This window comes from Scyliorhinus torazame, chromosome 17 (assembly GCF_047496885.1).
Source record: "Scyliorhinus torazame isolate Kashiwa2021f chromosome 17, sScyTor2.1, whole genome shotgun sequence".
In the NCBI taxonomy this organism is placed as follows: domain Eukaryota; kingdom Metazoa; phylum Chordata; class Chondrichthyes; order Carcharhiniformes; family Scyliorhinidae; genus Scyliorhinus; species Scyliorhinus torazame.
The window spans coordinates 173,320,474-173,335,166 of NC_092723.1; the positions used below are offsets into that span (position 1 = coordinate 173,320,474).

Here is a 14,693-nt window from a genome sequence, read left to right on the forward strand (position 1 = left end):
CCCTCTAAATTACTCTATCTTCAACCGCATTCTGCATCCGATCATCATCTAGCTTATTCTTTTAAAAACGGAGTTGAATCAAAGTTATTTTTGCTCACAGTGCGTTCAAATGTATGTTACCCTCTTGAACCTTCAGCGAGTGCATACGACTACACAACTGAAGCCCTTGGCTCATTTGGGTGATGTGGGTGGGACGGGTAAAGGTTGGAATCTTTTCTATTTTTTGATATTCATTCACAGAATGTGCGTGCCACGGGCAAGGCCAGCATTTATTGCCCAGCCCTGATTGCCTTTGAGCTGACTTTGTGAACCCGCCGCAGTCCATGTTTGCAGGTAGACTCAACGGTGCTCTCCGGGAGGGAGTTCCTGGATTCTGACCCAACGCCGATCATTCACGAAAAGAAATCTGTACACAGATGTATTCCTTAAATAAAATAAAACCTTTTTCTTACTTTTTTATATATTGAATAGCGAGCAGATTCAAAGACAATAAACAACCCATCACAAATCACTGAATTATACATTTCTTTTAATAAAAGAGTAACTGCACAATGGTCTTCATGAATAGAAGCAAACCCTTATTCTTCAATATACTTCATGAAGCCTGACTATAACTTAATCCCTATAGTTTAGAACCATTAATATGTAGTAATATATCCATTTACCACCATGAACAACATTTACAATGTAGAAAGCTAAGACATTCCCTCGACTTTGTATGATATCAATGCATTCAACTAAAATTATACATCTTCTGTACTATTTACAGCTACTGCAATAGACACTCTTATGAAGGCCCTTCATTACTACTTACATTATATTTCCTTATATACACAATGTTAATTCATCCTTACATGTTGATTTCAGTGGGTGATGCAGTCTTTTCCCAGAAGGTAGCAAGTTTACATAGTGCCACTATTTGACCAATATGTTTCCTATAGAAATGGCTCGGGTGCATTTCAGAATGTGTCACTCCCAAATAAACAGCAGTTACAAGAAAATGGAAAAATAAGATCGGAAGAAAAACAAAAGCTCCGGTTGCCGCGGCACTCCAAGTCAAAGCGACCCAAGTAAATGAATAATTGGAGCTGCGCGTTGAAGCTTTTTTAGTCTTTGCCGTTAATTGGCCGAGGCATACCAAAACCATACACGACGTTCTTCATCCCCCTCCCCCATAAAATTGGGCAGTCTAGCCAAAAGTTGTGATTTAAAAAAAAAAAGAAAACAAACAATTGTTTTTATTCTCCTGGTTCTATCTGGGCTTCCATGTCCTTTCTGGATAGCAGGCGAGTGATGTGCTCCAAACACTTCACTAATGCTCTCTTGGACCGATTATTCAGAGTGTGTGTCTCCGAATGGTGAACAGCCCACCCACTGGGGTTTCCCTCCTTTACGGAGGATGGTCCTGAGTCATTATTCAGTGTCGCCCCAACAGTGATGCGCGGACCCCGCCTTGTAGGGAAATCCAATGTAACTGTTTTTCAAAGATTTTACGCAAACGTCACAAATTAACGGTATTTTTTAAAAAAAGAATCATGCAATGCAGTCCAAATGATGACATTTTCAATTATTAAGAACACATGCGATCACCTCAGTGGAAAGTTTGGAGTGGGCAGCGTGGTCTATTGCACCGCAGTATCAGGAATCTAGCAACTATGCAACCAGTTTATTAGTCCACCAACTCCAAATGATCAAAATCCATAATCCAGGCTCCTGGGTGATGCAGTCAACACAGTTATAGATCTCCTCGTGGCTAAATAGTTCCATTTGAGGGAGGGTCTGGTAAAGTTATGGAGGTTGGAGCGAATCAAGGTTACCACTGCAGCCCACTGGTGCTCTCCAGTCACCTTCCCATCTTGTGTCTTGCAAGCACTTGTCCCCCAGGAGCTCCAGTGCTTGGAATGTTACGCAAAGTGACGTGAAGGACAGTTCCTGAGGATACGCTGACAGCACCCCTGGCTCGTTCATCGCACGCTACAACACTTGAGGCACCATCGCTGTGCAGTGTACTTCGACTGGGAAACGGAGGCAAGAGCACCATAAAACGTTGGCCTCCCAACGACCACAAACATCTTCCTCGGTGCTGGGTAGGACTCAATAGCTAATGGAGAGTTCTCCCACTGAGAATTACATCCAAGTCAGGACGGCCTGTGACTTTGGGCGGGCAGGGAAAAGCTTGGTTCTGATTGTTAGGATGCCAAATTTGGACTCTAAAGCGTCCAGATTCTGGAAAAGAAGGCTAAGACTCAGGGAGGGGTAGAGTTTCTAGAGCTGGGGAAAAAATGAGCGAGAGTAGGAACCAACGTGCTGAGTTTTATTAAAATGCAGCAAGAGGAGTATCATGCATGAATGATGGATGAGATGGGGGGTGGAGGAAGGAATGTTCAGGGGAGTCATTGCTGCTAAGGGACTGATAGGGAAACAAGATCACATCTCATGAAAAGTGAGTGTCGGGCGGCCACAGGCGAGGGCCACCCAAAGTGACAAACTTCATCAATGCTTTATCCAGGAGACGTTGGGAAAAACCTCCCCGGATATGGGAGCTGCATTGAAGCCTTTGGCAGGGCGGCAGCTTTAATGAGGTTGTGACAGGGAAGAGGGCAGCAAAAGTGGCAGCACCTACCATCCTGAAAGGGATCTGCGTCAAGTACTTTGAAAGCAAACGCAGTAATAAAATAGGATTGAACAACAAATCCAGGGTAACATCGCTGCAGCCGACTTGCGAATTTGGCGAGTTGGGTGTGTGTGTTGGGGGGGGGGGGGGGGGTGTGCTGCGTTATTCTTACGTCAGATGGTCTTTATCTGTTCTACTTTCCTTTACGCTAGCCAAGCAAGAAATCAGGATGCACCATGAACGAATCCATGTCCAACAGCAGGACTTTGCTTCACTCACTTTCCCCTCACTGGCATCGATGGTTAGTTTATAAACTTTGTAACTACGTCACTGAAATGCATTTATATGACTGTACACGCCATCAGTCATGCTAAAACTAAGTCCTGAGTCTGCCTAAAAGTCCTAACAAGGAGTGACCAATTGTATTAAAATACTGTTAAAGGACATAACCTCTTCCCAGATCCTTATCTCAAATTCAGAATGCTAATCTGATGGTCAGTCAGTTTTAATGCAGGCTTGCTGTTGCAAAGATCACTGCCCAGAATCTTTACAGGCTAAAGCTTTAAAGAACCCCTTAACGGATGGCTTTCTTGTTGTTGTTGTTGTTGTCAGGTAAGTAGCGCCAGATAAAATCGATAACTGGAATATGGCAGGGATGCAGCCCCTCCCTGCCGGCGTGCAGCTGCGGTTACTTCTTTGTCGAGCGCTCCCTGAGCTCCGGCAAAGACAGCATTTCAGGGGCGGACTTTTTCCGTGGTCTGTCCTTCGGCACGCTGAGGAAATCGGGCGGGTCGCCGCTGAGCGGGGTGGAGGGCGCGCTGGCAGGGGCGCTGCGGGTGGCGGAGGGCTGGGCAGCTTCGCTGATGGAGATGGTGGGGGCCATGATTCCAATCTTCTCGTTCGTCGCTTCCTGAGTTTGCTTCTCGTATTCTCGAACTTCGTCCATCGTCATATCTGAAAAGTAAACGAGGGAGCGGGGGGAGGGAGGGAAAGAAACAAAAGAGATGAGCCATGTATTGAACCTCGGGGAGACAGCGCATTTTACGATCATTGAAAACAAAACATTCAGCAAAACAAAATACCATTTTGTGATTCCCTAGTCTTCCCAATATCAGATAATCCCACAAAGTTTACAGTCTAAGACAGGAATTTGGTCAGGAGCATTCATTTGACATTTCCCTATATATAAATATACAAACATCATGAATGACTTAACGTGCTTCACTTTGGAATGATGTGGCCTCAAGGTGGATGTGGTGCTCCTCGGTGTCTTGTGCCAAAGCTAAAAAATAGGAGCAGGCCGAGACCAGACGTTCTCTCCAGCCCGTTCCGCCCATTCAATACGATCATGGCACATCTTCAATCTCAACCCCATCTTCCCAACCTATCCCGATATCCCCGATCCTTTCCATGTTTAGGAAAACTGAGGCCACTCATTTATCTAAGATGGTTTCTGCTTTTGACGCGTTGTCCAAATGCGACCACTGTAGCCCAAACTCAGCAGAGGAGAACTTTCTGGAAGCACTGGGGTTTCTGAAGGAGATCATTCATTTACATCTTGCCTGATGTTGGGGCACCTCATTCTGGGAGAGCCTCAAACTGAAGCTGCTCCTCAGGGTGCTGTGTTTTCAAATGCAGATTGGAAGATGTGTTCGAAAGCCTCCAGCACCGTGGAGAACATGGACAAGTTTCTAATGTGTATTTATATTTGATTTAAAGAGGCAGCATCTTAATTCGGGGGCATCTGTTGAATTCCTTTCTCATTGGGTCACCAGACTGACGACGCCCGGCGCGATCTGGACCACGCCCTCGCTGGGTGTGATCCATATGATGATATTTACAACCGGCAAGGCCTCAACCAGGCCCCAATTAGTACTGGTCTCCACTTAGTCGTGATGGCCGCACAGGGGTCTTGGAGGCCATTGTAGCCACCCCTCCCCTCCCAGGTGGTCAGAGACATGGCAGGGCAGTACCCTGGCACTCCACAGGAATGACAAATGAAGTGGACTTCAAAAACAACATTGGAAACAAACCACATACCGAAAGGCACATTAATTTCTCTGAACTGAATTCAAAACTTCATTCAATAGATTTATTTTGGTGACCATAAAGCAGGCTGCATCTTCAGAATGTTACATGGCGCCGGCCACTCGTTTGAAACACATCATCTTATCCCGTGCATGGATGAGAACCTGGGGCTGGGTTCTCCCAAAATGGGACTATGTCCCCCACGTCGGCGTAAAAACGCTCTGGAGATTGCTGCAAAAAGGATCAGCTAATTCGATGCCCTGCAGGGGGCTGGCAGGGACCCGGAGTAAGTCACACAGCTATAGCTGCAGATATGGGCCCCCGCACTTCTGGTTTTGAGTCCGCGCCATGGCGGACGCGGACCGCGGGGGCAGATATGAAAATTAGACCCACCTCGATCGGCCGCGCGCCTGAGGATCTGACTGCGGGATATTAACCCCCCCCCCCCACCCCCCCCCGCCACCTCCTGTGTCCAATCCCCCCGGCCCCCACCAGGGCGGCCGCAGACTGAGTCCGCAGCCGCCTCGCAAGCATCCCGACCAGCAATAGGTGGTTAGTTCCACGGCGTCAGGAACGCGGCTGGTCGGGAGCGGAGGATCGCTGGGCGGACCTCTGTCAATGGGCCCCCAGCCGCGCGGAGTGCTCCGCGATCCCGCCGATTCTCGGGTCCCGGAGAATCGCTGGACCCCATTTCAGCGTGGCATTGGATTTTCCGCCCCCCTGACCCCCGCCGCCCCGGCGAACGCGATTTCGGTGCGGGGCTGCAGAGAATCCTGCCCATTTTTGGTTTCATGATTTAAGTCTCAATATGCAGGCCCTGAAATCTTGTGATCTTGGGTGCAAACATATTGAACTCCAGCAGGGGGCTCCCAAAGCCTTGTGTTCCACACTTGAGAATCATTTACAGGGAATATGCAGCTCAGATACAAGCCTATCTGCCCATCTAATTGATACTTCTGATTATTTTCCACGTGGCACAAATCCTTCTACCCCTTTCTCCTTCTTTCCCGCTTTCCCTTAAATACACCGACGTTACTCACCTCAACTGCTCCCTGGGATAGGGAATTTCCACATTCTTAAACATTTTTTTTAAGAGTACACAATTATTATTTTTTCCAATTAAGGGGCAATTTAGCGTGGCCCTTCCACCTACCCTGCACATCTTTGGGTTATGGGGGTGAAACCCACGCAGACACGGGGAGAATGTGCAAACTCCACACGGACAGTGACCCAGGGCCGGGATTGGAACCGGGGACCTCGGCACCGAGCTTCCACATTCTATTCAAACTCTTGAGTAAAGACGGTGCTCCTGAATTTGCGATTGGATTTCTTACTCACTGCAATGGCTCGGCAAGCCACTCGGGGCAATTAGGGATGGCAATGAACCGTCCCAGCGAGCAACACCCACATTACACAAATGATTTTTTTTTAAGTTACCCCTAGCCTTGGTCTCCTTCCACAGGCACAAGGGTGTGGACAAAAGGGTCAACAAAATATTACAAATAAAAACAGGAAATGTATCTTGGCTCCGAAATAATGATTAACTTCAGCCTCCGACTAAAATGACAGTCCGGTTCTCCTATCATTCTCGATGCATGAAAAGGGATTTCCTTCTCACGCGCCTGCTCAAACAGAGCAGGGTTAACACTGGGACATTTTGGTATCAGAGGGAGTAAGGCAACACCTCCAGGGGGCAACGCCTCAAAATAAGGGGAAGTAGATTTAGGGCTGATAGGAGGAACTTCTTCACCCAAAGGGTTGTGAATCTATGGAATTCCTTGCCCAGTGAAGCAGTTGAGGCTCCTTCATTAAATGTTTTCAAGATAAAGATAAATAGTTTTTTGAAGAATAAAGGGATTAAGGGTTATGGTGTTCGGGCCGGAAAGTGGAGCTGAGTCCACAAAAGATCAGCCACGATCTCATCGAATGGCGGGGCAGGCTGGAGGGGCCAGGCGGCCGACTCCTGCTCCTCATTCTTATGTTTTTATTTCATACCCAGTTTCCGGTGGGCTGAATGAGTTAGAAAATCGGAACCAGACTAATCTTAGCTCTAAATCTTCATTAACTTGCATCTGTTATAACGCACCGCAGCTTGTTATAACAAGGTTCACCCCATGTGCTGAACAGTGGACAAGATAACTTAAGGAATAGCAATGCATAGTCTTAATAAGTGCAAGAAATGGAGATGGGATGTATTGTATTGGAGGAACGGAAGCCGAAAGTGTCTGCGCTGTCACAGCTTTTAATTCCATTGTTAGTCCTCCTCACACATGGCTTACCATTGGGATGCAAAGGGTGAAGAAATATAAAGGCTTTTCCTGCTGGAAACGTACAGCCGGTCCAGTCAAAGGCAGGAGGAACCCGTGAACATTTCAGCATTTTCTGAAACTGCTGCTGACAGTGTCTGACCTGCAGAGCATCTGCTTTTCAAAAAATTCCCTCTGGTGATTAAACAAAATGTAGACGTCGCTCCGCAGTTCCCGACGACAGGGGCCGCTCTCCCCTTTGAGAGCTGACTGGGGGTGATTTAACCCGAGGGCCACCGCCACACCTCAGGTGAGGGCGGTGGGGTTGAGGGGGGAGACGAGGTTGAGAAGGCTGGGTCTTCACCGACATCCTCAGCCGGTACTGGAATCGAACCGGCGTGGTTTAGAACGGCCCTCGACAAGAAGTCGCATGAATGAAAAGTATTGTTCGGGCATCTTTCAGCAACACTTGAGTGCTTCTGCACGCATGTTGCCTTCTCAGTAAAATACTGTAAAATGATCCTGTCAACTTGGAGCAATACCTGGGCGGCACGGTGGCACAGTGGTTAGCACTGCTGCCTACGGCGCCGAGGACCCGGGTTCAATCCCGGTCCTGGGTCACCGTCCCTGTGGAGTTTGCACATTCTCCCTGTGTCTGCGTGGGTTTCATCCCCCACACCCCAAAGATGTACAGAGTAGGTGGATTGGCCACGCTAAACTGCCCCTTAATTGGAAAAAAACTTGGAGCAATATAGAGTATGCATATAAAAAGGACACTTTCTTTTCAAAAATCGTAATTTCTCACATTAGACGACATGTGAGTCAAAGGCAGCAGTTTCAACTTGTTAAACTATAAGGCTCGTTAAAATGCAAAAAAGAAATATCAATTAGAGTATGTCATGTATATGAAATTATTACTATTTCAAAGGGGTAAATGCTGCTTAGCTGCCATTGAGTGGGTGTGAGTTTACCTGCAAAGAAAAAGTGAAACTGAAAATAAAAACCAAATGACTACTTTAATCCAGTCACCAGAGCTTGGCACAAAGGGACCAGGTCAGAGGTCCAGGTGGCTATCACTGATCCACAAACAGAGATTACACCGAAACAATGGAAAATAAACATGGGTGGAGCATAAAGCAGGCTGCCGACTCACCATTGCCAGATGGTCACACTTCATAAGGGACACACATGCATTAGTGGGTGTGCACAAAGAGCCAGTCAGTGTGCAAGGCAGTGTGAGAATAGATTAGCGAAACGTAACTTAAAAAAAAATCATTTGTGTAATGTGGGTGTTGCTCGCTGGGACGGTTCATTGCCATCCCTAATTGCCCCGAGTGGCTTGCCGAGCCATTGCAGAGAGCACTTAAGAGTCAACCACACTGATGTGGGTGGGTCTGGAGTCACATACAGGCCAGGCCAGGTAAGGTTCGCAGATTCCCATCCCTGGAGGACATTACTGAACCAGGTGGATCTTTACAACAACCGACAATGGTCGGCATTAGACCTTTAATTCCAGGTTTTTATTGCGTTTGAATTGCACCATCAGCATGGTGGGATTCCAACCCGATTATTAGTCCAGGGATACTCCCATTACGCTACTGCCTCCCCTTAAATTCTACACAGAATAGAAACAGGAAGGTTATGCGAGAACGTGTTACGGTTGGTAAGATATTAAATAGCGAGCGGGGCCAGTGGGAGATGACGCGGAACAAAATAGGGGAAAGCAAATTCAAAACAGATTTCGGAAACAGGGTAATAAATATTTGGAATATACTCACAATCGGAGACACTAAACCGCTGCTGGATTTGGTGAGTTGGATGACTAGCGGAATATGGATCAGAAGGCAGAAAATGCCCTTTACTTGTCCTCTGCAACTTTGAAAGGGAGGCTAAAGCAGAGGGGTTTTGAAGCATTACTTGAAGCCTCTTTGCAGCAATCAAGGATTGCTCTAAAGGTAGGTTATAATGCTGTGAAGCTAAGAGGATCATTAGACAGATGAAGTGGAATAAGTGGACTGTTGTGTGCGGCTTGCGAGGATGTGCAGTTACACCAAAATTACCCTGAACCATATTTACCTTCGCTAAATCCCATCATCAATCATTCAAAGGGTTGCCCTGGCCTGGGGCCAAAGACGGAGGGGTCTGGCACTCTTGAAACAAAAAAAGGCAGGAGGGTCTGCGGAGAGCATTACGTGTGACCCCAAGGAGCTGGAGTAGGAATCCATCGCTGTGGAAATGCAAACGGTTGCTGGAGTGGGATTTGGAGAGAGATGCTGGCGAGCCCTTCTGGTCAGAGTGAATGGGAGGCAGAGTATTCGGCACGGATTATTGATAAGGCAGCAGGCGTTGTTGTTGGATTCTTAGACATTTTATATAGTCTCACTACTCTAATTTAACAAATGAAAATTATTTATGTTTATGTGTTTGTCTTTTTTATTTTTTTGTGAGTTTATGACCTGCATGTTTAATCTACACGTACAGGAGGTAAGCCAGCATCCGCCACTGACACTGGCGTGATGCTGGGTGTGAAAACCAAGCAAAAGAACATAAATAGACACTGATGGATAAAACAAACGAGGGGAGTGCCCCAAAACGACGAGTGGAGCAAAGGAAACAAAAACTTATCACAAACCCGTTAAATTAAAGTGTGAGAATCGGGGTGGATAAGGCAGTCCAACCCCTGCGGTGCCCACCGAGCACGGAACACCTCGAGTGTGCCCGTGGACACCGCATGCTCCCGTTCCAGGGACGCCCGGCCGCGAACGAGGCCGCGGAAGAGGGGCAGACAGTCAGGCTGGACGACCCCCTCGGTCGCCCGCTGTCTGGACCTATAAATGGCAAGTTTGGCCAGGCCCAGGAGCAGGTTCACGAGGAGGTCCTCCGCCTTCCCCGCCCCCCTCCGCACCGGATGTCCGTAGATCAGGAGCGTGGGGTTGAAGTGCAAACAAAACCTCAACAACAACGCTGACAAGAAACCCAAAAGGGAGTGCGGCCCAGGACAGACAACATAAACATGCTCCACAGTCTCCACCAGGCAGGTCTCTGGCAAAGCCGTGAAGTGGTTCAAACGATGGTTGCACCGCACTGCCATGCGCAGCCCCCTCTGTTCAGAACGTGGCAGACGGAGCAGGCCGGGACCATTCAGGACCGCCCCGTCACGCAGCAAGATCAGGGCTGATTTGCTCGTGTCTCAACTCCACTCTCCCGTCTGCAGGGGCGCGCGTGCCGGAAAACACGGCTGGCAGACCGGAGAATCCCGCCCAGGGTATTCCATTGTAGCAGTTATGTGACTGGACCAGCAATCCAGTGTGATCCAGAGCAGCGGTTATGTAACTGGACCAATACTCCGGTGTGATCCAGAGCAGCGGTTATGTCTCTGGAACAGTAATCCAGTGTGATCCAGAGCAGCGGTTATGTCTCTGGAACAGTAATCCAGTGCATTCCAGAGCAGCGGTTATGTAACTGGACTAGTAATCCAGTATGATCAAGAGCAGCGGTTATGTAACTGGACCAGTAATCCAATGTGATCCAGAGCAGCGGTTATGTAACTGGACCAGTAATCCAGTATGATCCAGAGCAGCGGTTATGTAACTGGAACAGTAAGCCAGAGTGATCCAGAGCAGCGGTTATGTAACTGGAACAGTAATCCAGTGCAATCCAGGGCAGCGGTTATGTCTCTGGAACAGTAATCCATTGTGATCCAGAGTAGTGGTTATGTAACTGGACCAGTAATCCAGTGCATTCCAGAGCAGCGGTTATGTAACTGGACCAATAATCCAGTGTGATCCAGAGCAGCGGTTATGTAACTGGAACAGTAATCCAGTGCATTCCAGAGCAGTGGTTATGTAACTGGACCAGTAATCCAGTGTGATCCAGAGCAGCGGCTATGTAACTGGACCAGTAATCCAGTGCATTCCAGAGCAGCGGTTATGTAACTGGACCAGTAATCCAGTGTGATCCAGAGCAGAGGTTATGTAACTGGAACAGTAATCCAGTGCATTCCAGAGCAGTGGTTATGTAACTGGACCAATAATCCAGTGTGATCCAGAGCAGCGGTTATGTAACTGGACCAGTAATCCAGTGCATTCCAGAGCAGCGGTTATGTAACTGGACCAGTAAGCCAGTGTGATCCAGAGCAGCGGTTATGTAACTGGACCTGTAATCCAGTGTGATCCAGAGCAGCAGTTATGTAACTGGAGTAGTAATCCAGTATGATTCAGAGCAGCGGTTATGTAACTGGAGTAGTAATCCAGTGTGGTCCAGAGCAGCGGTTATGTAACTGGAACAGTAATCCAGTGTGGTCCAGAGCAGCGGTTATGTAACTGGAGCAGTAATCCAGTGCATTCCAGAGCAGCGGTTATGTAACTGGACTAGTAATCCAGTGCATTCCACAGCAGCGGCTATGTAACTGGAACAGTAATCCAGTGTGATCCAGAGTAGTGCTTATGTAACTGGAACAGTAATCCAGTGTGATCCAGAGCAGCGGTTATGTAACTGTAGTAGTAATCCAGTGTGATACAGAGCAGCGGTTATGTAACTGTAGTAGTAATCCAGTGTGATCCAGAGCAGTGGTTATGTAATGGGACTAGTAACCCAGTGTGATCCAGAGTAGTGGTTATGTAACTGGACCAGTAATCCAGTGCATTCCAGAGCAGCAGTTATGTAACTGGAACAGTAATCCAGTGCAATCCAGAGCAGCGGTTATGTAACTGGACCAATAATCCAATGTGATCCAGAGCAGCGGTTATGTAACTGAAACAGTAATCCAGTGTTTTCCAGAGCAACGGTTATGTAACTGGACCAGTAATCCAGCGTGTTCCAGAGTAGCGGTTTTGTAACTGGACCAATAATCCAGTGTGATCCAGAGCAACGGTTATGTAACTGGAACAGTAATCCAGTGTTTTCCAGAGCAACGGTTATGTAACTGGACCAGTAATCCAGTGTGATCCAGAATTGTTGTTATGTAACTGGACTAGTAATCCAGCGTGTTCCAGAGTAGTGGTTATGTAACTGGACCAGTAATCCAGCCTGTTCCAGAGTAGTGGTTATGTAACTGGACCAGTAATCCAGTGTGATCCAGAGTAGTGGTTATGTGACTGGACTAGTAATCCAGTGTGTTCCAGAGTAGTGGTTATGTGACTGGACTAGTAATCCAGCGTGTTCCAGAGTAGTGGTTATGTAACTGGACCAATAATCCAGCGTGTTCCAGAGTAGTGGTTATGTGACTGGACTAGTAATCCAGCGTGTTCCAGAGTAGTGGTTATGTAACTGGGCCAGTAATCCAGCGTGTTCCAGAGTAGTGGTTATGTAACTGAACCAGTAATCCAGTGTGATCCAGAGTAGTGCTTTTGTAACTGGACCAGTAATCCAGTGTGATCCAGAGTGGAGACTATGTAACTGGACCAATAATCCGGTGTGATCCAGAGTAGTGGTTATGTAACAGGACCAGTAATCCAGTGTGATCCAGAGTAGAGGTTATGTGACTGGACTAGTAATCCAGCGTGTTCCAGAGCAGTGGTTATGTAACTGGACTAGTAATCCAGCATGTTCCAGAGTAGTGGTTATGTAACTGGACCAGTAATCCAGCGTGTTCCAGAGTAGTAGTTATGTAACTGGACTGGTAATCCAGCATGTTCCAGTGTCGTGGTTATGTAACTAGACTAGTAATCGAGTGTGATCCAGAGCAGCGGTTATGTAACTGAACCAGTAATCCAGTGTGATCCAGAGTAGTGCTTATGCAACTGGACCAGTAATCCAGTGTGATCCAAAGTGGAGACTATGTAATTTGACCAGTAATCCAGTGTGATCCAGAGAGTGGTTATGTAACTGGACTAGTAATCCAGTGTGTTCCAGAGCACCGGTTATGTAACTGAACCAGTAATCCAGTGTGATCCAGAGTAGTGCTTATTTAACTGGACCAGTGATCCAGTGTGATCCAGAGTGGAGACTATGTAACTTGACCAGTAATCCAGTGTGATCCAGAGTAGTGCTTATGTGACTGGTCCAGTAATCCAGTGTGATCCAGAGTGGAGACTATGTAACTTGACCAGTAATCCAGTGTGATCCAGAGTAGTGCTTATGTGACTGGTCCAGTAATCCAGTGTGATCCAGAGTGGATACTATGTAACTTGACCAGTAATCCAGTGTGATCCAGGGTAGTGCTTATGTAACTGGACCAGTAATCCAATGCATTCCAGGGTAGCGGTTATGTGACTGGAACAGTAATCCAGTGTGATCCAGAGTAGTGCTTATGTGACTGGACCAGTAATCCAATGCATTCCAGGGTAGCGGTTATGTGACTGGAACAGTAATCCAGTGTGATCCAGAGTAGTGCTTATGTGACTGGACCAGTAATCCAGTGTGATCCAGAGTGGAGACTATGTAACTTGACCAGTAATCCAGTGTGATCCAGAGTAGTGATTATGTGAATGGATCAGTAATCCAGTGTGTTCCAGAGTTGTGCTTATGTAACTGGACCAGTAATCCAGTGTGTTCCAGAGTAGTGCTTATGTAACTGGACCAGTAATCCAATGCATTCCAGGGTAGCGGTTATGTGACTGGAACAGTAATCCAGTGTGATCCAGAGTAGTGCTTATGTGACTGGACCAGTAATCCAGTGTGATCCAGAGTGGAGACTATGTAACTTGACCAGTAATCCAGTGTGATCCAGAGTAGTGATTATGTGAATGGATCAGTAATCCAGGGTGATCCAGAGTAGTGGTTATGTGAATGGATCAGTAATCCAGTGTGTTCCAGAGTTGTGCTTATGTAACTGCACCAGTAATCCAGTGTGTTCCAGAGTAGTGCTTATGTAACTGGACCAGTAATCCAGTGTGTTCCAGAGTAGTGCTTATGTAACTGGACCAGTAATCCAGTGTGTTCCAGAGTGGAGACTGTAGCCACTTAAAATGGCCAACTCCCGATTCAAAATGGCGAACGGCAAAGGCTGATGGGAAAGTCAGCCACCAAGACAAAAACGAGCAGCTGCAGGTTGGCTGTGTATTTACCTCTGGAAAGGCCAGACAAGATCGATACCAGCAACCATCAGCATAACAAAACACCAGCCATCTGCATATTAATGAGCAATTCCCGGGAACAATGAGCAACATTTAGACACACAAAGCAAAACCAGACTCTTCGGCGCCAGCAGGAGCCTACACAAAAGGTGGTGAACGAGCACCTCAGGACCGCCCATCGATCAGGGAATCGCTCCAGTATTGGAGAAAATCGAACCAAGCGATTGGGACAAAGTCCAATCACTTGGGACCAGGTACAGGGTCCGCCCCGAAAGGCGGGAAGCCCCTGGGGACTACAAGCATTAAGCCCCAAGTTCAAATCGCTCTCTTCTCCACTGCTACTCCAGCTCTTCACTCTTCAGCAGCTGGTCGAACCTGTAAGTCTTATTTCAACGCTCGCTACGAGATAGGTACTCCTAGCTACCAACCTGTACCAACTTCGAATCCCGCAGGCTCAGAACCCGAAAGAAAGGCCATTTGTTTCCCTGACCTGGTGGGCCAGTTCCAAGTTAAGTATAGGCCTGTTAGTTGTAGAAGTAGCTTAAACGTAGAATTTGTGCATGAGTAGCGATTACTGTGTATAATAAATGTGCTTTGATTTAAATCTTACTAAGCGGTGTATTGGGTTATTGATCATTACTCGGACTTGAACCATGTGGCGGTATCATAAAGATACCTGGCGACTTAAGAGCAAAGGTAATAAAACAGAGCAATTGAACTAAGGCAAAGTTAGCAACAAGACTATGTAACTTGATCAGTAATCCAGTGTGATCCAGAGGAGTGGCTATG

General features: G+C 47.2%; 1 protein-coding gene across 1 annotated transcript in view; it reads right to left on the minus strand.

The window, feature by feature from the left end:
- Positions 1 to 512: 512 nt before the first annotated feature.
- LOC140394421 (cytoplasmic phosphatidylinositol transfer protein 1-like) overlaps positions 513 to 14,693 on the minus strand; it is a 217,955-nt gene continuing 203,774 nt past the window's right edge. Inside the window, exon 10 of the mRNA XM_072481680.1 lies at positions 513 to 3,568. Within this exon, the coding sequence (XP_072337781.1) occupies positions 3,303 to 3,568 (266 nt within the window). The 3' untranslated portion in view covers positions 513 to 3,302. The remainder of the gene's footprint in view (positions 3,569 to 14,693) is intronic.